We start from the raw sequence: 24,180 nt of genomic DNA on the forward strand, positions 1-24,180 counted from the left end.
ACCTATTTGTGGGTTTTTTTCTAATAGTTTTTTTTTTCGTGTAGTTTATTTCTAATCTCATAGCACATGGTCAGAAAAGATGCCTGATACAATTTTAATTTGCTTTAATTTACCAAGGCTTGCTTTGTGGCCCAAAGCACATGGTTGATCCTGGAGAATGTTCCGTGTGCACTTGGGAAAAATGTGTATTCTGTTATTTTTCAATAGAATGGTCTATAAAACTCAGTTAAGTCCATCTGGTCTAATGTAACATTTAAGGCCTTTGTTTCTTTATTGATTTTTTGTTTGGATGATCTGTCTATTGCCAAAAGTGGAGTGTTAAAGTCACCCACTATTATTGTGCTAATTTCCCCTTTTGTGGCTGTTAGCATTTGCCTTCTATATTGAAGTGCTACTATGTTGTATGTATATTTACAACTGTTATATCTTCTTTTTAGATTGATCTCTTGATCATCGTATAGTGTCCTTCTTTGTCTCTTATAACAGTCTTTGTTTTAAAGACTATTTGTCTGATATGAGCATTGCTACTTTAGCTTTCTTTTGATTTCCCTTTGCACGGAATACCTTCTTCCATACCGTCTTTACTTCTTTCAGTGAGGAACTTACAATAGCAACTTCTGTCTTTTGAAAACTGTGTTAGATTTCCTTGCTTAAAGGCTCTTAACTATTTGCTTGGTTTGATTTTAAGTGTCTTATTGCAATACCTGAAAAATGTTTGCCTTTAGAGGATAAGATTAAAATAATTTGTTTACCTTGAACTTTATGAAGGAAAGGTGAATACAAAATATATGAGTTACATCGAAAGGATTAAGTTATAAATTGAAGTCTTAAGAAGTTTGAAGTAAACTTTTGACTTATTTAGGAGTTCATAGGAAAGTTAAGCAAACATTCAGTTTTTTAAAAAATCATGAAAAAATATTGTATATGTCTGAATATAAGGTGCTCCCAAGATATGGATGTCTATGTGCTTTACCAGTTAGAAGTTTTAAATATACAAAGCCTTTAGACATGTAATAAAATGATCAGATATTACTTCCTTGTATGTATTTAAAAATCACATGTTATATAAAATATTAATTTAGAAATATTACTTTCTTGATTGATTTTTTTCAAATACTTTACGTATGATTTGGTTCTAGTGACTTTGTCATCTCTAAATTCCCTGTTTTGAGTCATCTCACCCAGTTTTCCAGAACACATCACTTTTGCCTAAATATTTTGAGATTCAGTACTTTTTCTTTTGAACTTTATTTTGTATTAGGGTATAGTGAGTTAGCAATGTTGTGATAGTTTCAGGCCAACAGTGAAGGAACTCTGCCATACATATTCATGTATCTATTTTCCCCCAAGCCCCTCTCCCATCCAGGCTATCACATAACATTGAGCAGAGTGCTATGCAATAGGTCCTTGCTGGTTATCCATTTTAAATATCGCAGTGTATACACGATCATCCCAGACTCCCTAACTGTCCCTTTCTCCTGGCAGCTATAAGTTCGTTATCTTAGTATGTGAGACTCAGTACTTTTTTGATCAGTTATGACTCTATCACTGTAAGCCATGTGCCAATTTACAAGCACTGTTTGCATACTGAAAGGTGCAGTTATTTAAAAAATTTGTCTTACAGGTGAATGCTTTTCTGCTCTCTAACATGTAATCACTCAAAGTAGTTTTCTTTAAAGTTATATCAATAGACTTTTGCATAATCATGTACATTTCCAATTGAAAGAAAAAATTACTAAGTCCGTGTAGAATTTTTGCTTTATCAAGTTTCTGGGGAATTCCCTGGCAGCCCCGTGGTTGGTATTATATGCTGTTACTGCCAGGGCCTGGGGAAATATTCATAGAATAGCACAAGCAGAGTGTCAAAATAAAAACAACAACATGACATAGTTTTTGTTAGATTATATCCACAAGCATTTAAGGCTGGCAGAGTCAGAGGTTGGTTCAGCCTAATGTGTTTTCCCCAAACAAACCTTAGCTTTACATAATAATGTTAAACAGAGATTTAGATAAGGATTTGATTTGATATGATGTGACTTTTTTTTTTTTTTTGGATGTGAGTTTTTCTTGAGAAATATTCCTGAGGAAAGAAAAGACTACCTCATGTTTGAACATATATGATACTTTCCTTTTCCTCCCTTTCAAAGTTATTCCTTCAATCTTTACTAAAGTACAATAAAACATATAAGGAAAATTACCTGGAGAAAGGGAGAATTTTATTTAATCATAAATCAGTTCACTTCAGTTCAGTCACTTAGTCACGCTTCCCTGTCCGTTACCAACTCCCGGAGCTTACTCAGACTCATGTCTATTGAGTCGATGATGCCATCCAACCATCTCATCCTCTGTCATCCCCTTCTCCTCCCGCCTTCAATCTTTCCCAGCATCAGGGTCTTTTCCACTGAGTCAGTTCTTTGCATCAGGTTGCCAGAGTATTGGAGTTTCAGCTTCAACATCAGTCCTTTCAATGAGTAGTCAGGATTGATTTCCTTTAGAATTGACTGGTTGGATCTCCTTGCAGTCCAAGGGACTCTCAAGAGTCTTCTCCAACACTGCAGTTCAAAAGCATCAATTCTTTGGTGCTCAGCCTTCTTCACAGTCCAACTCTCACATCCATACATGACTATTGGAAAAACCATAGCTTTGACTAGACAGGCCTTTGTTGGCAAAGTAATATCTCTGCTTTTTAACATGCTGTCTAGGTTGGTCATAGCTTTTTATCCAAGGAGCAAGTATCCTTTAATTTCATGGCTTTAGTTACCATCTGCAGTGATTTTGGAGCCCAAGAAAATAAAGTTTCTCACTCTTCCCATTGTTTTCCCATCAAGTGATGGGACCGGATGCCATGCTCTTACTTTTTCACTCTCCTCTTTCACTTTCATCAAGAGGCTTTTTAGTTTCTTCGCTGTCTACCATAAGGGTGGTGTCATCTGCATATCTAAGATTATTGATATTTCTCCCGGCAATGTTGAAAGCAGGTTAAAGGCTAACAGAGTTTTGCCAAGAGAACGCATTGGTCCTAGCAAACAAATGGCAAATCAAGGTGATATTATTAATTTTGTGAGACTTTTTCTTATTCTAGTGTATATCACAATCGTTAAAATATCCATGTCTTAAAGATACATTCCTATAGAAAAGATAGCAAGTGAGGATTTGAAAAGATATACTATGAGATGCGCATTTTAGATAAATGTCTCCATAGCATTTATGTGAGATTTTTATTCAGTTCAGTTCAGTCACTCAGTCGTGTCCAACTCTTTGCGACCCCATGAATTGCAGCACGCTAGGCTTTCCTGTCCATCACCATCTCCCGGAGTTCACTCAAACTCATGTCCATCAAGTTGGTGATGCCATCTAGCCATCTCATCTTCTATCGTCCCCTTCTCCTCCTGCCCCCAATCCCTCCCAGCATCAGGGTCTTTTCCAGTGAGTCAACTCGTAGCATGAGGTGGCAGAAGAATTGGAGTTTCAGCTTCAGCATCAGTCCTTCCAATGAACACCCAGGACTGATCTCCTTTAGGATGGACTGGTTGGATCTCCTTGCAGTCCAAGGGACTCTCAAGAGTCTTCTCCAACACCACAGCTCAAAAGCATCAATTCTTTGGCGTTCAGCTTTCTTCACAGTCCAGCTCTCACATCCATACATGACCACAGGAAAAACCATAGCTTTGACTAAGCGGACCTTTGTTGGCAAAGTAATGTCTCTGCTTTTGAATATGCTATCTAGGTTGGTCATAACTTTTCTTCCAAGGAGTAAACGTTTTAATTTCATGGCTGCAATCACCATCTGCAGTGATTTTGGAGCTCCCCCCCCCAAAATAAAGTCTGCCACTGTTTCCACTGTTTCCCCATCTATTTCCCATGAAGTGATGGGACTGGATGCCATGATCTTCGTTTTCTGAATGTTGAGCTTTAAGCCAACTTTTTCACTCTCCTCTTTCACTTTCATCAAGAGGCTCTTCAGTTCCTCTTCACTTTCTGCCATAAGGGTGGTGTCATCTGCATATCTGAGGTTATTGATATTTCTCCCGGCAATCTTGATTCCAGCTTGTGTTTCTTCCAGTCCAGCGTTTCTCATGATGTACTCTGCATATAAGTTAAATAAGCAGGGTGACAATATATAGCCTTGACGTACTCCTTTTCCTATTTGGAACCAGTCTATTGTTCCATGTCCAGTTCTAACTGTTGCTTCCTGACCTGTATATAGGTTTCTCAAGAGGCAGGTCAGGTGGTCTGGTATTCCCATCTCTTTCAGAATTTTCCACAACTTATTGTGATCCACACAGTCAAAGGCTTTAGCATAGTCAATAAAGCAGAAATAGATGTTTTTCTGGAACTCTCTTGCTTTTGTGATGATCTAGCAGATGTTGGCAATTTGATCTCTGGTTCCTCTGCCTTTTCTAAAACCAGCTTGAACCTCTGGAAGTTCATGGTTCACATATTGCTGAAGCCTGGCTTGGAGAATTTTGAGCATTACTTTACTAGCATGTGAGATGACTGCAATTGTGTGGTAGTTTGAGCATTCTTTGGCATTTCCTTTCTTTGGGATTGGAATGGAAATGACCTTTTCCAGTCCTGTGGCCACTGCTGAGTTTTCCAAATTTGCTGGTATATTGAGTGCAGCACTTTCACAGCATCATCTTTTAGGATTTGAAATAGCTCAGCTGGAATTCCAGTTGAGATTTTTATTAGGAGATAGCAAATTAATTTGGCAGAAGATGTTGTTGTTGTTGTCATTTCCTGGTACCCATGAACTATACCAGGTTACAAACTACAGAAGATGAAAACAACTTTTTTTTTTTTTTTTTAACCCACAGTGAATGATGAAGAGGTAATAGAGCTTGGAAACCTAAGAAGATTTAGAAGTTGTAGTAACCATTTCTGTCTTGGCTATTTAATAAAATGCCTACTTTTAGAAATTAAAAAAAGGCAAATATTTTTACTTTCATGTCATAACCTATGGAAAAATCTATTATTGAAACATTTTTTCAGGAAAAGATGACTCACTTTTACTCTGAGTCTTCCAGCTTTGTATGAAAAAATCTTTTTCATTAATATACCAAAAATACAATTTAAAACTTCACGTATCAGCAACAAATTATACTAATGATGATAATGACGAATTATCATTTTTATCTCTTAACAGTGGAAAGAGTGGAACGAGAAAACCTTTCAGACTATTGTGTTCTGGGCCAGCGTCCAATGCATTTACCAAATATGAACCAGCTGGCCTCCCTGGGGAAAACCAACGAACAGTCTCCTCATAGCCAAATCCACCACAGTACTCCAATCCGAAACCAAGTGCCCGCATTACAGCCCATCATGAGCCCTGGTCTTCTTTCTCCCCAGCTCAGTCCACAACTTGTCAGGCAACAAATTGCCATGGCCCATCTAATCAACCAACAGATTGCCGTTAGCCGGCTTCTGGCTCACCAGCATCCTCAAGCCATCAACCAGCAGTTCTTGAACCATCCACCCATTCCCAGAGCAGTTAAGCCGGAGCCAACCAACTCCTCTGTGGAAGTATCTCCAGATATCTACCAGCAAGTCAGAGATGAGTTGAAGAGAGCCAGTGTGTCCCAAGCTGTCTTTGCAAGAGTGGCATTCAATCGCACACAGGTATTAAACATCATAATGTTTGTATCATGTTAATGATATATCATGTATCATGTTAATACTGTGGACACATTGTGACAAATATTTTTTATCTCTTTAAAATTTTTCTGTGGATCTCAGAGCACATAGAATCAGATTAACTAATAATCTTTAGTTCATGAAATACTATCACCATTGATCTATGCTTGGCTATGAGTAATTAATTTCAGTAATGTAATGAATGTCTGTGAACTCACTACCCAACTCAGCACCTGAAATGTTACTAGTGACATGGGTCTCTTTATGTACTTCTTCCCCCCTCTTTTCCATTTACTTTCCCCAGATGTAACCCTGATCTTGAATTTTGTGATTACCATTCCTTGTTTTTATTTTTGAAAAAACTAGTTGTAAAACTTACCTTATCTTTGAACTTTACAAAAAATATTATATGTTATCATTTTTATAATTTTTAATAAACCCTTCAAAATGTATAAGTTAGATTTAAGATATTGGTAAAGTAGTATTGATAAAGGGGTTCCCAGGTGGTGATAGTGGTAAAGAACCCACCTGCCAGTGCAGGAGACGTAAGAGAGACAGGTCGATTTCTGGGTTGGGAAGATTCCCTGGAGGAGGGCTTGGCAGCCCACTCCAGTATTCTTGCCCAGAGAATCCCCATGGACAGAGGAGCCTGGAGGTCTACAGTCCATAGGGTTACACAGAGTTGGACATGACTGAAGTGACTTAGCACAAAGCAGTAATGGATAGCTGACTCGTATTTTTAGTGTTTTGAGAGAATTATATGCCAATATAATATTAAATGATAGACAGTGAACAGTTTAGCTATGTCTTATTTTATTGAAGGCTGCTTATAATCAAGAAGCTCTTTGCCACCAGCACTAAATGTGAGTGTGCATTAGAATCACTTGGAAGACTGGTAAAACGTAGATTGGTGGCCCACTTCCTAGAGTTTCTGATTCACAGGTCTAGGGTGGGACCCAGAAATTTGCATGTCTAACAAGATCCCAGCTGGTCCTGATGCTGGTCTTAGGTCACATTTTGAGAACTGACAATCTAGCTCTTATGCCATCATCCCTTTGGTGTCTGTAGGAGTTTGGTTCCAGGACCCTCACAAATACCAAAACCCATAGATGCTCAAGTCCCTTATGTAAAACGGTGCAGTACAGTTGGTCAGCCCTATCTGTGGATTTTGCATCCACAGACACAGAGGACCAATTGTATGAGTACCCAAAAAGTAAAAGTGCCTAATCTTAAGGAGCTAACAATCTGGTAGTGAAAAGTAGAATGTACTCAGATAACTGAAATAAAATGTGAAGTCAGGAGAATAATTTAACGTAATGTGAGCAATGACTGCAAATGGGTGTTTGTGAGGAGCTGGGATTAGGCATACTTACAGTAGAGTAAATAAGTAAGTAAGCAAGTGAGTCTTAAGAGGACAGTGGGTTTAAGTTAGCCATCCTACTAAATGCAAGGCAGGAAACCAAGCTCTCTGCAGATGCAAAGATAAAAAAATTGTGAGTGAACATATATGTGAACAACTGACTTGAGTATGAAGGTTTCTGGATAGTTAGACCTTGAAGGATGAATAAAATTTAATGGGCAACATGGAGAAAAAGGGTATTTTAGGTTAAAACACACACACACAAGAAACGGGTTGAGTCAGAAAAAGTCAGGACCAGCTGATAGTTGATAGCAAAGCTAGATAATATAACTTAAAGGTAGAAGAACAGATCCAAAAAGACCTTAGGTTCATGCTAAGAACTTTGAACTGTGTTTAATGAGCAGTGGAAACCATTGAAGGATTTATGTAGGGATATTCTTTCATCAAATGATCAGAATTGGATCTTAGGAATACTTTTTTCCCTTTAATGATATCAAGAATGTAGGAATTTTACTTAGGAGGCTGCCTTACGTGTGCAGCTGAAATGCATAGAAGTTTTGAACAAGATTGGTGGCAATGGAGTAGAGGGTATTATCAAAAAGCATTGTGAGAGTAAAGTTGACAGAAATTGCAACTACCTGGAGTAGAGATAATGCTAGGGTTTGAGCCTCATGAGCGTAATTATTTAGAGAATCAAGGAGGGCATTGAAAGAGATGGTTGGAATAAGGTTAAAGTGATTATTTGGGGCTGTTTTGACTTTGGGCTATTTGACTTTGAAGTGCTAGTAGACTCCTTAAGTGAAGATGTGTAGCAGTCATTGAAAATAAGAGTTTAGTGCTAAGAATAGTTGTTAGGGTTAGAGAAAGAGATAAGAAATTTATTCACAAAACCTAGAATTTAAAAAGACAGCAGAGGGAGGGGAGAAGCCACCAGCACTACTAACACCAAGGAAAAGAGACTGCGAAATGCCAGGAGAGCTGGGAGTAGGTGAAGGTAGAAGAAAAGGGAGATGCTGATAAAGTATAGAGGATTTGGGCTGAGAGTCTCCAGAGGAGACTCTTCCATGTGGGGAAAACTAAGAAGTCTAGGGAGGGGAAGTTTGAAACCATGCCATGAGATTTGGTGTTTGGTTGGGAGAAATCCTTGGCAAGCTTTAGAGTATAATTTCATTAGAGTGGTAAGGGCAGGAGCCAGAATTTAGGAGTTAAGGAGTGATTAACTGTCAAGGATACAGAAGCAGTGGCTGTAAATTACTCTTTCCAAAATTTGGTGTTGAAAGGGAGACCAGAAATGGGTTGACAGTTCTGAAAGTGAGAGGGAGTCAATTTGAGACAGAAGAATTAGCTTGGGCCTCAGCTGAAGTCAAACAGCATGAACGAGTGATGGAACCAACCATTGTGGTTTGGTAAGTCTTCAGCCACCGTGAAACTGCAGGAGTAGGATCAGGGAAGAAAGGCAGTGGTCTTGCTTAAGATTTGGTGCTGACAGATTAGGTATGGCAGGAGACCAAGAGGGGTGAAATCTCTTGCTCCCTTGACTCTTAGCTAACGTATACATTCTGTTATTGACAGAGCCTGTTGCATCATTTGAAAATGAGTTCAGAGGTTCACAGAGGGCTACACATGTTCCAGACGTCACTAAGCCACTATTCTCTTGTGGCTTAAAGTACTAGGGTAGCGTGTGTGTGTCCACAGTTATCTGGATTGAGCCCATAGAAGTGCTTATCTTCTTGAGCAAGTCTGTTTCATACTATTATAAAACACAAAGTAGAAGGAAGTGTCTTTAAGTCTATATTTCTCTGTGTGTGTATATGCTCTTTCATCTATCATTCATGTGCATGAATAGGCATTTCAAGGCTAGTCAACATTTTATTGTTGGTTATTTATATAGCTCCTTTGGATAAGGATAAGGTTGAGAGCATGGTTGTATTGCTTTGGATTTTAGAATCAATGTATGCAGTATAGAGTTTATCTAAATAGCATGAAGCATGAGAGAAGACTCCCAGTGAGGCTAGACCAAGGCAGGCCATGTTGGTATGAAGAAATGCTCTGCCAAAGCCCTGGGCCCTGGAGGCCTGTCTTCTGCACAGTCCTTTTTGTCTGATTTTTGGAATTAATGATTTTTCTTTGGCATTGCCATCTTTCAAGTGCCAAGTTATAAAAGGTCTAATTGAAGCACAGAACACATTTTATTATTTTCCTCCTGCCATTAAATTTGTAAGATGGCTACACTCAGAAAGAAACATTCACTTTCAATCAACATGAGCTTGAGTTCATGGGGCAGCCTTGAGGATATCAAGTGGAAACTGCGTAGGAATGTATGAGTATTTCATTTTAAATTTCTGCTTTTAATTTGGGAAAGCTTTTCATCCCTCTGGGATCATAACCTGTTGTGTATAAAGCCCAACCTAATCAAGGTAGATGGTATTGACAGAATGACATAGTTTGAACCTAAGCTGGAGGTCAACAGGCAGATTGTTTCTGCTGTATATGCTGTAGTCACTACAGCAAAGGTTGGACAGCTGGGTTTCACCAGCAACATTGTTAAATGGAAGATATGGTCTACTATGCCCCATGAAACCAACCATGGATTTTTCAAATGATAGGCTGTCTTGAGTGGAATCAGAAATATGTGAGTGAGAAAATAACTTGTTAACAAATAAAAATTAACTTTGTAGATAATAACATAAATGAGTTGTTAATCTGTGGACAGTAACAAATCTCAACATTTTTTTTTTCCTCAAAGCAAACAGAATCAGAACCATTTATTTTTGATGGACACCTAAGACGAGTTCTAGTCTTATACTCAGTTGTTTTACTGATATGTAGTATATGCTTGGGCTTTTTCAATGGCTTGGTGGGTAAAAAATCCACTTGCAGTGCAGGAGATGCAGGGGACGCGGGTCTGATCCCTGGAGCATACTCTCAGTTTACTGAGTATTTTTTATAAATAGTTCATGATATCTATCTATTTATAAATAGTTCTTTATCTATGTGACAAAGCATTTTGATTTGTCACACTATAGTTTGTGTTCCTGGATTTGTTCTTGATGATTGGACCAAGAATAAATCTAGTAATTAATTTCTGTTTTGTATGTGTGTATATGTACATGTAGAACAAAAATCACATGCACAACGTTCACAAATGAATTTAGAATTGTTAAAAAAAAAGGCTAGTTTTTCATGTTTAAGACTTCCAGATGAAAAACTGAAATTCGTAATAAATAGCATTTGAAAAAGCAGTTCTTCAAGGAAAACTAGTCACTTTGTATGTCTGATTCATTGTCACTGTATCATTTGTTGATGTAAAATAACAAAATTAAGGGGAAAGGAACTGTATTTCTAAGAACTTGCTTTTTAGTACATTTTAATTCTTATCAGCATGTCTTTTAAAAACAGAAAATGCATTTGTATGATAAAATGATCTCCTACCCTTACTTCTTGACAAGGTCCTGACTTCTGCCAGAGTCAGAGATCGACAACCTTTTGCCATTCTGATTTTATTCATTATCACTTCTTACACTTCTCTGTTAGTTTGTTAATACTGTCTAAGCTAAGAAAATAAATTAAGTCGTGTGTCCCGGGCAAGGGAAGCAGCACATTTGAGATCATGCAGTGCCAGGGTATTGAATCTTCAGCCTGAGCATGAGACTAATACAACTCCAGATACGGGGCGTGGCAGTGTGTTGCATAGTGTCTGTGCCCTAAGCATGATTTGTTGTTGTTGTTCAGCTGCTGAGTTTTGTCTGACTCTTTGCTCCCCCCCCGGACTGTAGCCCACCCATAGCCCACCCGTCTTCTCTGTCCATGGGATTTCCCAGGCAGTAATACTGGAGTGGGTTGCCATTTCCACCTTCAGAGGATCTTCCCCATCCAGGGATCAAACCCACATCTCCAGCATTACAGGCAGATTCTTTACTACTGAGCCACCAGAGAAGCTCCGTCTTACATGGTAGAAGCCTATTTTTGCCATTCTGACCTTATATAAAATATACTCTGAGCACATCACTTTCGCCTTTGCTAGTCTTCTGAAAGAAAAGGTTAGCCCTACTTCTGGAGACTTTTATGACGAATGGGAGCCTATGAGAATAGTAGGAGCAAAGTGATATTTTCTGACCTGGTCATTAATATTCTGGCAATCCTATGACACATTGCTAAGCATTTCTGTTACCTGTGGTCACAAAGTGCTATGATACACCAGAGGATGCTGAGGCATATCACAAGCCTGCTCTGGTTTCCATCCTTCGCTCCTCCAGCACTGCCTCCCACCCTCCTGCCTCATGATTTACTTCTAACTCATGGTGTCTGCTGGTTGGCTCTTCATTCAAAGGACTTTCCTCAGACTACTGGATTTTCCTTTGCTCACACTGACGGAGAGCTGGAAGCACTTAATAGGTGTCTGATAGGCGCAGGAGGATGAAAGCCCAGCTCCTTGCCTCTTGTCGCAGGGACAGTGCTGACCTGTGACTTTCACTCCAGAGCTGTCTGCAGACTGGGCTGAGGCTGAGGCTTTGCTTGCATTTCTTCCCTTCTCTGTCCTGCTTCTCCCACTCCCTCACAAGTTTCCCTCAGAAGCACTTCCTAAATAAATCACTTGTGTAGGAATCTTTATCTCAGGATGTGCTTTTTATCTTGGATTACAGATCAAGGTCATTGCTAGTCTAATTGACATTTGGTTATGCCATAGGATAGTAGTTTGAATAAAACATATCTTCACTTTTATACCTATTATCTTCAGAAATCTAAGGCAAGATGTTATTATGGAAATAGTATAGAGGTTTTTATGATACTTTGGTACTATGGTACACTTTGTTTTAAAAATATTATCAGTGTTTATAAATCATGAGCAAGATGTTATTAGGGCAATAGTATAGAATTATATGGATTTTTTTTTTTTTTTACTGTGCTACTTTCTCTTGAAAACATCATAATTATTGTGATTTTTAACTGAGTCCTCTGAATTCAATGGGCTGGTATGGCTATTAGCCAGATTTACTTATGGATGTTGAATGTGGAGGGATTGGTTAGAGGGAGGGGAGAGAAAGAGAAGGAATGAGACAGAAACAGACACTGAATATGAGGCCCTATGAGGTCATTCAGACTTGACATAAAGCCATCCTTACTGAGTCTCAAAGGTGCCTTATGTGATTTACATGAGTTTCAGAGTAGCTTTGCTTCTCTGTCCTGCCCTGTCTCCAGTGTTCTGTCAATGATGCAAATGGGTTCTGTTAGACTGATCATTTTGAGAAGTAAGAGGACCTCTGTAGGGTTGTTTTTTTTTTGCATATTCATTTTCCCTTGCTTCTATCCCAAATTTATTTTAGCGTTGGCACACTTGGCAGCGCTGTGGACATGAAATAAGTTGCCTGGCCATTTACTGTGTTTACCTCTTTGCATTTTGACAGTTTGGTTATGAATCCTAACCTATAGAATTCTTTTCTCCCTTGTCACTTTATGGACTTAAGAAAATCAGTAAGAGGCTTTTAAAGATATGAAAAGGTTTGTGACTATTTTACAAGACTTACTATTACCCAGGAATGGTTGTGGGATGTCCACTGACCTATAATAAGAATGGTTTCATGAAATATGTACAATGAATCTCCCTTAATAGATAAACTATTCTCTAATTTATTTAAAATCCAATGACCTACATATTCATGTGTTCAGAAATTCCCCATTTACTAGCATTATTTCTCCTTTGAGACCTTCCATTTGAGCAAATCTGTTAAATGAAGTAGAGAGGAAGCTTTGATCCAAACTAGGCTATATCCATTGGAACAAATGCCCTGCCACATGTGAATGGGAGCATTAGAATGCCAGCAAAGGGAACTAAAGGGTTATTCTCTGTCCCTCTCTGTACCTCTATCCCCTTACCTCGAAGGTGGGGTTCAGGAAACAACCATACACATGGAATTGGCAATAAAAAGTTTGTATCGTTTGAACGAGACTTTTGCCACATTCAGTTTTGACGAAGTGTGGTTATCTTTCTTTTATCTCTAGCAGATTATATACCATAACTGGGAAAGTTCAGGCTCATTTTGTGTCTAGGTAGCTCTTCTGAGTCAGTTCTTAGGAACATGTTTTCATTAGAAGTCTATATGTATTTTGCAAAATGTGTTAATCTTCTGTAAAAGAAATGCTTCTAATTTGGTATCTTTAGTTTGTGAAAAAGTCACAGAGTTACACAATTTGCAACATTTTATCAAAGGTCTTTTTTGAGAAAGCTGTTCATCTTACTTTTATCTGATATAGAAGAGAATTTTTAAAATCCTTTGTGAACTCATTTGGTTGATCGATCCTTAATTTGTGTACTTTTAATTTTTTTATGAGACTTTGCAAAAAAAATCTGTTTTTTATTTATTAAAGCCATATCATTTGAAGAAACTTAAGTTCAGGGTCATAAATACAATTTATGAAGTCACTCAGCAACCAGAGAATGTTTTCAACAGATTGGAAAATTAAATTGAGTGATGTATCAGAAAAATTGGCAGTAAGGTCAACAGCTAGAAATGTAAATGTCTTTGTGTGAAATGACATAGACTTTGCTTTTATGCTTTTTGGCACTGTGTTTATAGTATATTCCCATCCCCATTATTAAGGTTAAAAATTGAAGTGGCACAATTAGGAAGATATGTGTAGGAACAAAATGAAAATTCTAACAACCAAAATATTTGGAAGTCTGAGCTTTAGTATGTTACCTGTTAGTTTTTTCTGAGGGTGGGGAGAAATTTCTATAACTTCTTGTTTGATTTATACTTATTGTTAGCCCAAGGTAGGCATGATTTAGTTACACATACCATTTGTACATGTAGAAAACTTGACCTCCAAGATATTTAAAACTCTTTCTCAGCATTCAGTAAGATATAGGCACTCAGCAATATAGCAATAGAATACAGTGTAAATCCAGGGGTCTTGACTCCATGGTCCAGTGAGCTGGTTATAAAATGACTAGGGAACCTGTGAGAAAAAGGAAGTCCAGCCACTGAAAGATGGGCTGTAAATATGAAATGCCACAGATCAGGCATGAACATGTTATTGAGTTTTGAAGCAAATAATATGCCCTCTTTTGATTTCAACATTAAATTAATAAAGTAGGGAAAGAGGGTCCTGCAAGCTTCATAAAATAGGTACTCTTTCATTTCAGAATCACTGGCTTGAATTCATAGATTTAAAGATTATAATAATATTAATATCTCCCAAGACAGCAATGTCTCAAAGTTATTCAGTGATTTAAGGATGGCCCTCAAGATAGTGGTCTCAATTTAGTCCCTCCTTACATATAAAGACTATCGTTAATTAGCACCTTTTAGGCAACTTTGGGCAAAAAACATGGGGGAGAAGCTGGGTCTGTTTGTGCTCTGGGTAAAGAGAAGTTTGACTCAGTATACCAGCGTATTCCACTCCTAAAGCTAATTGAAACAGAACATTTCATGTAAAAGAAAATATAAAGGCTCCTTTTATCCCCCTCCTTCACAAAACTTGTACCAAAGAATCAGAGGATACAGATATGATAGTACAGTGTTCTATTCCTTTCATCCCTGATCAGTGTGAAAAATCCTTAAAAAATAGTTCCTGAACAGTTACAAAGTAAAAGAAAGTGAAAATCGCTCAATTGTGTCCAACTCTCTGGGACCCCAATTCTGCAGGGCACAATACTGGAGTAGGTATCTGTTCCCTTCTCCAGGGGATCTTCCAAACCCAGGGATTGAACCCAGATCTCCTGGATTGCAGGCAGACTCTTTACCATCTGAGTTAGAGAGAATTCAAGGGGAATTCCCTGACAGTCCAGTGGTTAGGACTGCATGCTCATTGCCAAGGGCAAGGGTTCAATTCCTGGTTAGGGAACTAAGAGTCCATAAGCTATGGGTGTGGCCTAAATAAATAAAATTCAGGGCTTTTTATTTTTACTAAAAAAAAAAAAAACAAAACCTGCCTTTCGATGATGGTTTTATAATGTCACTATTCTCTAACAGGGAGGGATTGACTCATTTTGCACAGATGTGGAGTCTCTAACCTGAAATAAGATATTTCACTTCTAGTGAGTGTGTTTCAGTAGAGACTGGCACTTTTAGTGGGAAAGCCTAGTTTTATTAGTTAACTAGTTTCTCCAAATCCTGGATGGTGTTTAAAGTAGGATTTTTATAGAAGAAATACAAGGCAACACTAGCTTTAGGTTCCATTATTTATATGCTTTTCACCTTTGCTTATTCAAAGTAATTTAAAAAATACATGGAGTGTTCCTTTCATGGCCATTGATGGAAATGATGACCATTTGGCCTGGGGTTAAGTGCATGTTTGTTCAACTAAAGTAAATTCAGTTTGAAGGCCAAAAATTCTGTGAGAAAAATACAACTAAATCAATTTGAAGTCAATTGGAAATTGACAAGGTAGTTTAAATTCTATCTGCAAGTTTTGTGCCTAAAATTATTCCTGTAGACAGCAGTATTTACTTGCAAACTTCTCTGATCACCACTCTCAGTAAGAAATAATTTTTACATTATGAGCTAGTATGTCTAAGTCACACACACTTAGACATTTGTGCACACATGTATGTGTGCCTAAGTTCTACCTTATTTCCAACTATATCTGTATATTTCTTCATGAAAGAAAAAGAAAAAACCTTCATGAAACAATAGAGTATGAAGCACTATTTAACTATTTAACTATATTTTGTTATAAATAAACTACCTATAATGTGCTAAATTAATTTTATCAGCCACTAATACTTATGAACATGTTTCAACAATGATGCAGATTAAAGCTGATTTTAAAAGTTACTTGGGGAAAGAAAGTGGTTTTACTTTTTTGAAGTATGAATAAATATTAGTTCAGTGCTGTCCTGAAATGTCCTTATGGTCATTTTGCTTTATATAATTTATTAAATTTTTCTTCACACTGTACTCTATCCCAAATAATTTAAATTATTCTACTTCCTGTAATTTTCTTTATTTATTTTAATTAATTTTTTAATATTTTCTGTCTTTATAGGAAGACATCTCTAAGTGGAGGGCCTTGAATATGTGAAGTTGCAAGTTGAAAATAAGAAATGTACTTTGAAAAAAAAAGAAATGTACTTTGATATTAGTTTTGTATTTATCCATTCATTTAACAAGGATTTATTAAGCATTCAGAGACTACGCTAGGGTTATAATGAGGGCTAACATTTATTGAACATTGAACACATACTCAGTACAGTTATAAGCTCTCTAGAGAACCCTATGAGGGAAGTGCAATTATTATCTCAATTTTGCTGGTGAGGAAACTGTGCCATAGGGAGATTAATTAATCTTTGTCCACTTGAAACCCAATTTTGAACTCAGAAATTTTGACTTCAGAACTCATCCTCATAATCACTTTATTCTCAATCATTTGTTACCATTGACCAAATGATGAAAGAAACAAACCTTCCCTCAAGGAGATACAGGAATAAACAGACTTTTAAAATTGGTATTCCCACTTTGGTATAATAAGTCCTGTGATATGTTCCATGTACTGTATGAGAACAGATGTTTTTAACCCTGGAGGTGATCAAAGCTAAGGCAGAAAATGTTCAGCAAGGAAAAAAAATGGTGCTTTATAATTATTTCAGGACAGAGTCAACTCATATGTTTATAGACTGCTTTTCTACTTATATCTGAATGCATTTGATACATTTGAGATATAAATATGCAGTAAAATGTATGTTTTGTTTTGTTTTGTTTTTGAAAGTACTATTTTTGCCAATGTTTTGACAAAGTAGCCAAAGCTAGTAAATTTTTTGGGAAGTTTGCCAACAGTTGTTTCACAGAATACTCATGGAAACTAGGAATAACAAGGGCCCAGCACTTTGTGAATGCAATAGTCATGGTGCCAGGTACTTGAGGTGTTAGTAGAAACCATGTATGTGCCCAGAGCTGAGAACACCACTGGCAAATGTTTGCAAAAGGAACCTGTTCAGTTCTGTATTTGCTTTGCTTTTTGGTGCTAATGTGCTTAGAAAATTTTTACTTAGATTGTGTACAGCCCCCATTTCAGTTCCTAAGACTTCCTAGAGACAAAGGTGGAAGGGTTGAGGAAGGAAATAAGATGGGACCATTTATTTAGTTGCTTCTATCACTGCATAGATGAGGTAGGTAGAAAGTAGTCAAGTTGTCAGGAATCTGGTTTTGGCTAAGTTCCTCCATGGTACATGCTCAAGTGTGGTTTGAACAAGGGGGTTACAGTTAAGGAAGCACAGACTGCTTTGGTTTCAAGAATGTTCCATTGCAGGCAATGTTGTGTTGCCTGCTTACTATATTCTGATGTGGCAGGTGGCACAAGTGAAGTTTTACCGCATATACTAGAAAGAAAGCTGTCTGTGAGGGGACTGTTTCACTTAAGAAATTGTAGATTTGGGGAACATGAGTATTTGTTCTAACACGGGGTTTGTAAGGCCTAAGTTTCAGTATTTATTATCTTATTTGTTTTCAATAGGTTGAAAGAGAAGATCTTGAGTGACTGTTGTGAGTTAGGCTTTTAACATGGTCCATCAGGCTAGCTGGGGCTTCCCTGGTGGCTCAGATGGCAAAGCGTCTGCCTACAATGCGGGAGACCTGGGTTCAGTCCCTGGGTTGGGAGGATCCCCTGGAGAAGGAAATGGCAACCCACTCCAGTATTCTTGCCTGGAAAATCCCATGGAGAGAGAAGCCTGGTAGGCTACAGCCCATGGAATCTCAAAGAGTAGGACACGACTGAGCAACTTCACTATCAGGCTAGCTGCTGACTGTTTAGCAAATATGGGACTCCCACTTCCAGAAAACTGAAAAAAATATGGTGCTCTCTAAGAGCCCTCTATTTCTGTATATCCCCAACTAACCACTAAGAGAGTTCCAGAAAAACATCTATTTCTGCTTTATTGACTATGCCAAAGCCTTTGACTATGTGGATCACAATAAACTGTGGAAAATTCTGAGAAGAGATGGGAATACCAGACCACCTGACCTGCCTCTTGAGAAATCTGTATGCAGGTCAGGAAGCAACAGTTAGAACTGGACATGGAACAACAGACTGGTTTCAAATAGGAAAAGGAGTACGTCAAGGCTGTATTTTGTCACCCTGCTTATTTAACATCTATGCAGAGTACATCATGAGAAATGCTGGACTGGAAGAAACACAAGCTGGAATCAAGATTGCCGGGAGAAATATCAATAACCTCAGATATGCAGATGACACCACCCTTATGGCAGAAAGTGAAGAGGAACTAAAAAGCCTCTTGATGAAAGTGAAAGGGGAGAGTGAAGAAGTTGGCTTAAAGCTCAACATTCAGAAAACGAAGATCATGGCATCCGGTCCCATCACTTCATGGGAAATAGATGGGGAAACAGTGGAAACAGTGTCAGACTTTATTTTTTGGGCTCCAAACTCACTGCAGATGGTGATTGCAGCCATGAAATTAAAAGACGCTTACTCCTTGGAAGGAAGGTTATGACCAACCCACATAGCATATTCAAAAGCAGAGACATTACTTTGCCAACTAAGGTCCGTCTAGTCAAGGCTATGGTTTTTCCTGTGGTCATGTATGGATGTGAGAGTTGGACTGTGAAGAAAGCTGAGTGCTGAAGAATTGATGCTTTTGAACTGTGGTGTTGAAGAATACTCTTGAGAGTCCCTTGAACTGCAAGGAGATCCAACCAGTCCATTCTGAAGGAGATCAACCCTGGGATTTCTTTGGAAGGAATGATGCTGAAGCTGAAACTCCAGTGCTTTGGCCACCTCATGTGAAGAGTTGACTCATTGGAAAAGACTCTGAGGCTGGGAGGGATTGGGGGCAGAAGGAGAAGGGGATGACAGAGGATGAGATGGCTGGATGGCATCACGGACTCGATGGACGTGAGTCTGAGTGAACTCTGGGAGTTGGTGATGGACAGGGAGGCCTGACGTACTGTGATTCTGGGGTCGTAGAGAGTCGGACACGACTGAGTGACTGAACTGAACTGAACTGAACCACTAAGCACAAAATATGCATATTTTACTCCCAAGGAGTTGACTATATGATGGGAGAAAGAGGTTTTATAGTTACACAATGTATAAGATGCTAAGTGTCGTAAATATAAGATAGAACTAGTGCCATCTCCCTTTAGAGGAGGGAGAAAGTATTGCCAACTGCAGCATATATACATATACAGATATATGCATAGTCTTTTAGTGCATTGCAGAATACATCTCTACAGCCTGAACATTTGTCTGCAAATGTTACTTTTGTATATGCATTTATATTTGCAGAGTACATTGATTCCCTCTAAATGCTCAATTCTATCCACCCCCATCATAGAAAAGTGCTATATGCATAGGCTGTCTTTGCTAATAAAGAAATATTATAATAAAAGAGAAGTTTTTATTAAACTAATGCAATAACGACATTTTCTTTGAGGATTTAACACATCATTTTTAATAATAAAAATCAAATTGTCATTGTTGTGCCCTGTATACCTTTTATTCAAATCATACTAAATACTCTGCCTTCATGTCTAAGCAGTGCTCTAGGGGGTGATGGGGGAGGTGAGTAGGTTTTAACATAATGCAAATGAATTTCAGCAGTCAGCTTTGTAGTGGGGTTGTAGATTATGAATATGGGAGCCAGGGAAACCTGTTTATATTTGTGAGCCAAGGGGAGAATGCCTCTCAGGAGTGTCTGGAAGGAAATGAGACTGGAGATTAGGAAAGAACCAATTCTATTAGGTCAGCTTTCAGTGGGGAGGATGTCAATACTCTGTTCAGCTGAGTAACTGAGTTCACAGCTTCAGCTAACTGTACATTAACCACTGAAATTGAAGCATTCACTTTGTATGATTAGGCTAAGAATTTGGTATCACCTGGTTTTTATAAGAAGATACTAGTTCTTGGCTCATGTCAGCTGAAATCAGACATTTCAGAACTGTATTAGTTAAGACTAACTGATAAGCATGCAAAAGGGGTGGTGAAATGTGAAGAGTACCTTCTGAGGGAACTATGCGATAGGTCATGGTGGGTGGCAGGATATGTGGATACCCTTAGCCCATAAGGGTCCCAAGACCTCTTTCACCTCTGACTTTCTGTAACTTTAATCTGTAATATGGGGGTGTATGTGCCTTTTAACTTTGTTCATTGGTTGTGGCATCATTTGTTTAGGTTGAAACCTAACATTTTCAAACTATAATATACTGTGCATATGATATGATATCTGTGTTACATGATATGTGAGTATTTTGGGGGTTGAATTACTTCAAAAGTTTATGTTATAACAAATATGTGAACAGAAATGTAGCTTACAGAAATGAAAATAGTCTCTGGCTAGTTTGAGGCTTTTTGCAAAGAGAAGCACTAGGGTTTGGCTGGGCCAGTTTTTTCAGCACACACCTGGTGTATATCACTTTAAAAAATAAATTATGCCTCATTAAATTACAATTAAATGGAATCATGATCATTTGTTTTTCTGGAAGGAAGATGTTTTGCATATTGAAAGCCTAATTTGTTGCAGGTGACAAAAAGGCTGAACAGATTATCTAATATCACTTCATTTGGGGGGTAATGTTCGCTGGTTAGTTTGTGTATACTCCAATAGTTCAGAATTCTTTTAATGTGGACTGTATTATTTTCACTTCAGAAAGTCTTCTACTGCTTTACGCATTTTTGTACTGTGTTTTTTTAAGCTTTTAAGGAAATAGAAACTTCTTTTGATATTCTGGATTAGTCATGCTCTTTCTTTTTGTTCAAATGTTCTAATACTGTCCAATCCTTCACTTAGTCTCCCTCTTTCCTAGCCTCACCACTATGTCTATAGCTGCCTGTTAATATTATGTACATTTCAAATCCCAGCCAAGTTAAGTACCGCCTCTTCCAAAATGTTTTCCCTGAATCCAGCAGTTGGCAATACGTTCACCCTCTTTTGAACTGAAATGGTACTAGTTCTATCTGAAATTTATGACACTCATCATCTTTTACATTGTACTTCTATAAACCACTATATAGTAAACTCCTTGGCAGCAGAATCTACATCTTGGGAATCCTCCCATTCCCTTATGAGCTTTGTTCCAAGTTGTAAATGAGAAATGAATTAATAGACTGATCTGTCATTCCTTGGCAATATGTATATTGAATTTGGGGGTTCTCTAGGTAATCATTGGGAGATATAGCCTAATTGTTGAGAATAACTAATGTCTGAGAGCTTTGAAAAAGAGGTATCTGTTAAAATCTAGTCAGTAATGACCTTTGGTGTCCTCTCCTGGAGTGGCTAAGAGGTCCGATGGGCTCAGGCTCAGATTTCCTAAAACCTGGCCCAGGCTTGGGTTCTCTTCTTGCTCTGAAAAGATTAAAGGCCCATCAAAGGTAGTTTCTCACCTGTCCCAGACAAAGTTTCAAGGGCTAGTGCACAACCTTGGAAGTAAATTTTACAGAGCTAGTCATGGTAATGTTTCCCAGATATTTCTGAGCATGTATTTTGCACACTAGCATTTTGGAGCCAACTATATAAATTGCTGAAGGAATGTGAAAGTCCTAATAATGTAAATAAGAAAGCACTTCAATAGAAATGGCAGATTCAGAAACTCTAAGGTCATTTAATTGATCACAAATAAGTATTATTAAAATACTAGAAATCATAAGCATATCGATTTTTCTGTTTAAAAATTAGCCCCAGTTTTTTGTTGTTGGTGGTGGTGGTGGTCACATTGCATGGCTTGCAGGATTTTAGTTCCCTAACCAGGGCTCAATCCTGTGCTCACCACAGTGAAAGCTCTAACAGTGGTTAGAGTCCTAACCACTGGACGACCAGGGAATTCCTGGCCCCAACTCTTTGTTTTGTCTTTAAAGATAACCTGTATTAGCAATGAAGCTAGATGGCGTTATATTATCTCTTGTTTGTGCTTTGAATTATTTTGCTTTTATTGAATTTTCTGCCAGCCTCATGTGTTGTTTGCTGGTGCTGGAAGTATTTTGGAGCTTACAAAACTCTCCATTAAAGGATGAGGGAGAAGGCCAGTGAGAGGCTCTTTTTGCCCAACTCCCTTCTTTTGTCAGTGACCTGTAACCCAAGAGCTCTGGTAGAAGGTGCCTTTTTCCCCTGTGCAGAGGCTTGTTCCACTCCTTTTCAGTCAACATGTTTCTTGGTCTTACACAACCTCAGCTAACACCACGGAGAGGATTGTTTATAATCTCTCCCTCGAGAAGGCTCTGCTGCCTATGATGAGGAAAATACTTAATGACCACTTTACTCAATACTTACAATATGTTTTAATAAGATTACTGATATGAAATTTTAATAAGCAATATCCTGGTTAATTTATTAACTTCCCTCCATTTTCACATTCTCAATATTCATGACCTTTCTGTTCATAAAAGTGTATTTTTATTTTCAGTGCCCAGGTCCCATGCCATGTTCTCTATAGCTCAGGCTGCATAGTGGGAATGTCCAAGTGACACCTCCTCCCTGGCTGGGTGATAATTCAAATGCCAGACAACTGCGGGCAAGGGCTTTAGAAATATTTATGTAGGATAAATTATTAATTTATGTTCTATTCAAGACAATTTCAATATGATAAGCATTTACTTATCTTGATAATTAGATGGGGTGATTTGTGGTATATTTAAGTCATGCCATACATTTTCTTCTGATTTTTTTTCCCATGATGATTTTTAACTAACTAAATAAAACATGCTTTACATTCATATGCCTGCAGAATTTTGGCTATATTTTTAAAAATCGCTGTTGAAATAGTTAAAAGCACATAACCGAAATGAAGAAGGTTCAACAAAACAACTAAAACTCTTCTTGTGCCCACCAGTTAGCCACTTGTTATTGAAAATGTCTGAGGTAAAAGGAATCTGCTTTGGGACCAGGGCTACACAGATGAGACTTGAAGTAAATAATTTAGAACAGTGTTCTCATTCTCTGGGGCAATTCATGGAGGCGGCACTGGCCACCTTGTTGGTTTGAGACTTTATCTTCAATTAGGCGAATGAGACAGAGGCAACAGTATATCCACCAACCCCTGAAAATACAAATATTGTGTCTCATTCACTTCGGAAATGATGCTGATGAGCAGTCATTTACAAGGATGCTTTGTCTTGATTTTTCTTGGAGGTGAATTCATTTCCCTGTATGGTTGTCCAACATGTGAAAAATGCAGGGGTAGGAACTCCACAATTTCCATGTGGGGAAAAAAGGTAAACCACGCTGAACAAAAAGTAAATAAAAGAACTCTGACCTTCAGAGTGATTTTGTTTTTTATTGATTAGGAATAAACAGACTTACAGTTTTGAACCTGGTCCATGAGAACAATATTTTTTTTGTTGTTTCAGTATTTTACACACAAGATCTTTGCCATAATATCCTCCACAATATGTGAAAATAATTTCACAGAAGAAGTTTACAAACTTTGCCTTTGAGAGATCTTAACATATAGTCATCATAGCCAGGATAAAGAATATATCCATGCATATCCTAAAGCTTTTCCAAATTTGGTAGTCTGACATTTAGTAAAATGCTAAAATTACTTATTTTTTTGGAGGGGGAGAGGTCAGAGAATAAAGAGTTTTAATTTTTCATCTCATTATTCATACTATTTATCTGTTTTAAAAAACTTTTTATTTTGCATTGGTGTATAGCTGATTAACAATGTTGTGATAATTTCAGGTGAACAACAAAGGGACTCAGCCATACATATACACATATCCATGAGAGAGAGAGAAAGAGAGAAGGGGAGTGAGTGCCAGCCTGTCCTTCAGGTGTAGAGTTCATCATTAAAGAAAGCTCAGAAAATACCAATCTTAGTATCTTGTTAGTATTAGAAATTGGTATTGGTTGTATTGTATACTTTAATTTTTTATTTTATTGAAGTATAATTGATGTACAGTGTGTTAATTTGTGGTATACAGCAAAATGATTCATATATGAATGCATACATATTTTCTGTTCTATATTCTTTTTCATCGTGGCTTATTACAAGATACTGTGCTATACAGTAGGAGCTTGTTGTTTGTCTATTTTATGTATAGCAGTTTGCATCTGCCAATCTCAAACACCTAATTTAGCCCTCCCTTTCCCTTTCCCCTTTGGTAACCATAAATTTGTTTTCTATATCTGTGAGTCTGTTTCTGTTTTGTAAACAAATTCATTTGTATCATATTTTAAACTCTACATATAAGTGATATAATATGACATTTGCCTTTCTTTCTCTGTTGGACTTACTTCA

At 37.7% G+C, this 24,180-nt stretch overlaps 1 protein-coding gene and 1 long non-coding RNA gene across 2 annotated transcripts in view; one reads left to right on the forward strand and one right to left on the reverse strand.

Annotated features, from left to right (window-relative positions):
• SATB2 (SATB homeobox 2) overlaps positions 1–24,180 on the forward strand; it is a 200,273-nt gene that overhangs the window by 118,914 nt on the left and 57,179 nt on the right. Inside the window, exon 7 of the mRNA XM_040228858.1 lies at positions 5,147–5,619. Coding sequence (XP_040084792.1) covers positions 5,147–5,619 — 473 coding nt within the window. The remainder of the gene's footprint in view (positions 1–5,146; positions 5,620–24,180) is intronic.
• Positions 1,242–23,954, reverse strand: LOC120854652. Its single transcript, XR_005719034.1, has 3 exons — positions 23,939–23,954; positions 17,617–17,619; positions 1,242–1,392 (listed from the first exon to the last, which is right to left on the reverse strand). It is a non-coding gene; the product is annotated as an uncharacterized LOC120854652 (long non-coding RNA).

This window comes from Oryx dammah, unplaced genomic scaffold, assembly GCF_014754425.2.
Source record: "Oryx dammah isolate SB20612 unplaced genomic scaffold, SCBI_Odam_1.1 HiC_scaffold_27, whole genome shotgun sequence".
NCBI classification, from domain to species: domain Eukaryota; kingdom Metazoa; phylum Chordata; class Mammalia; order Artiodactyla; family Bovidae; genus Oryx; species Oryx dammah.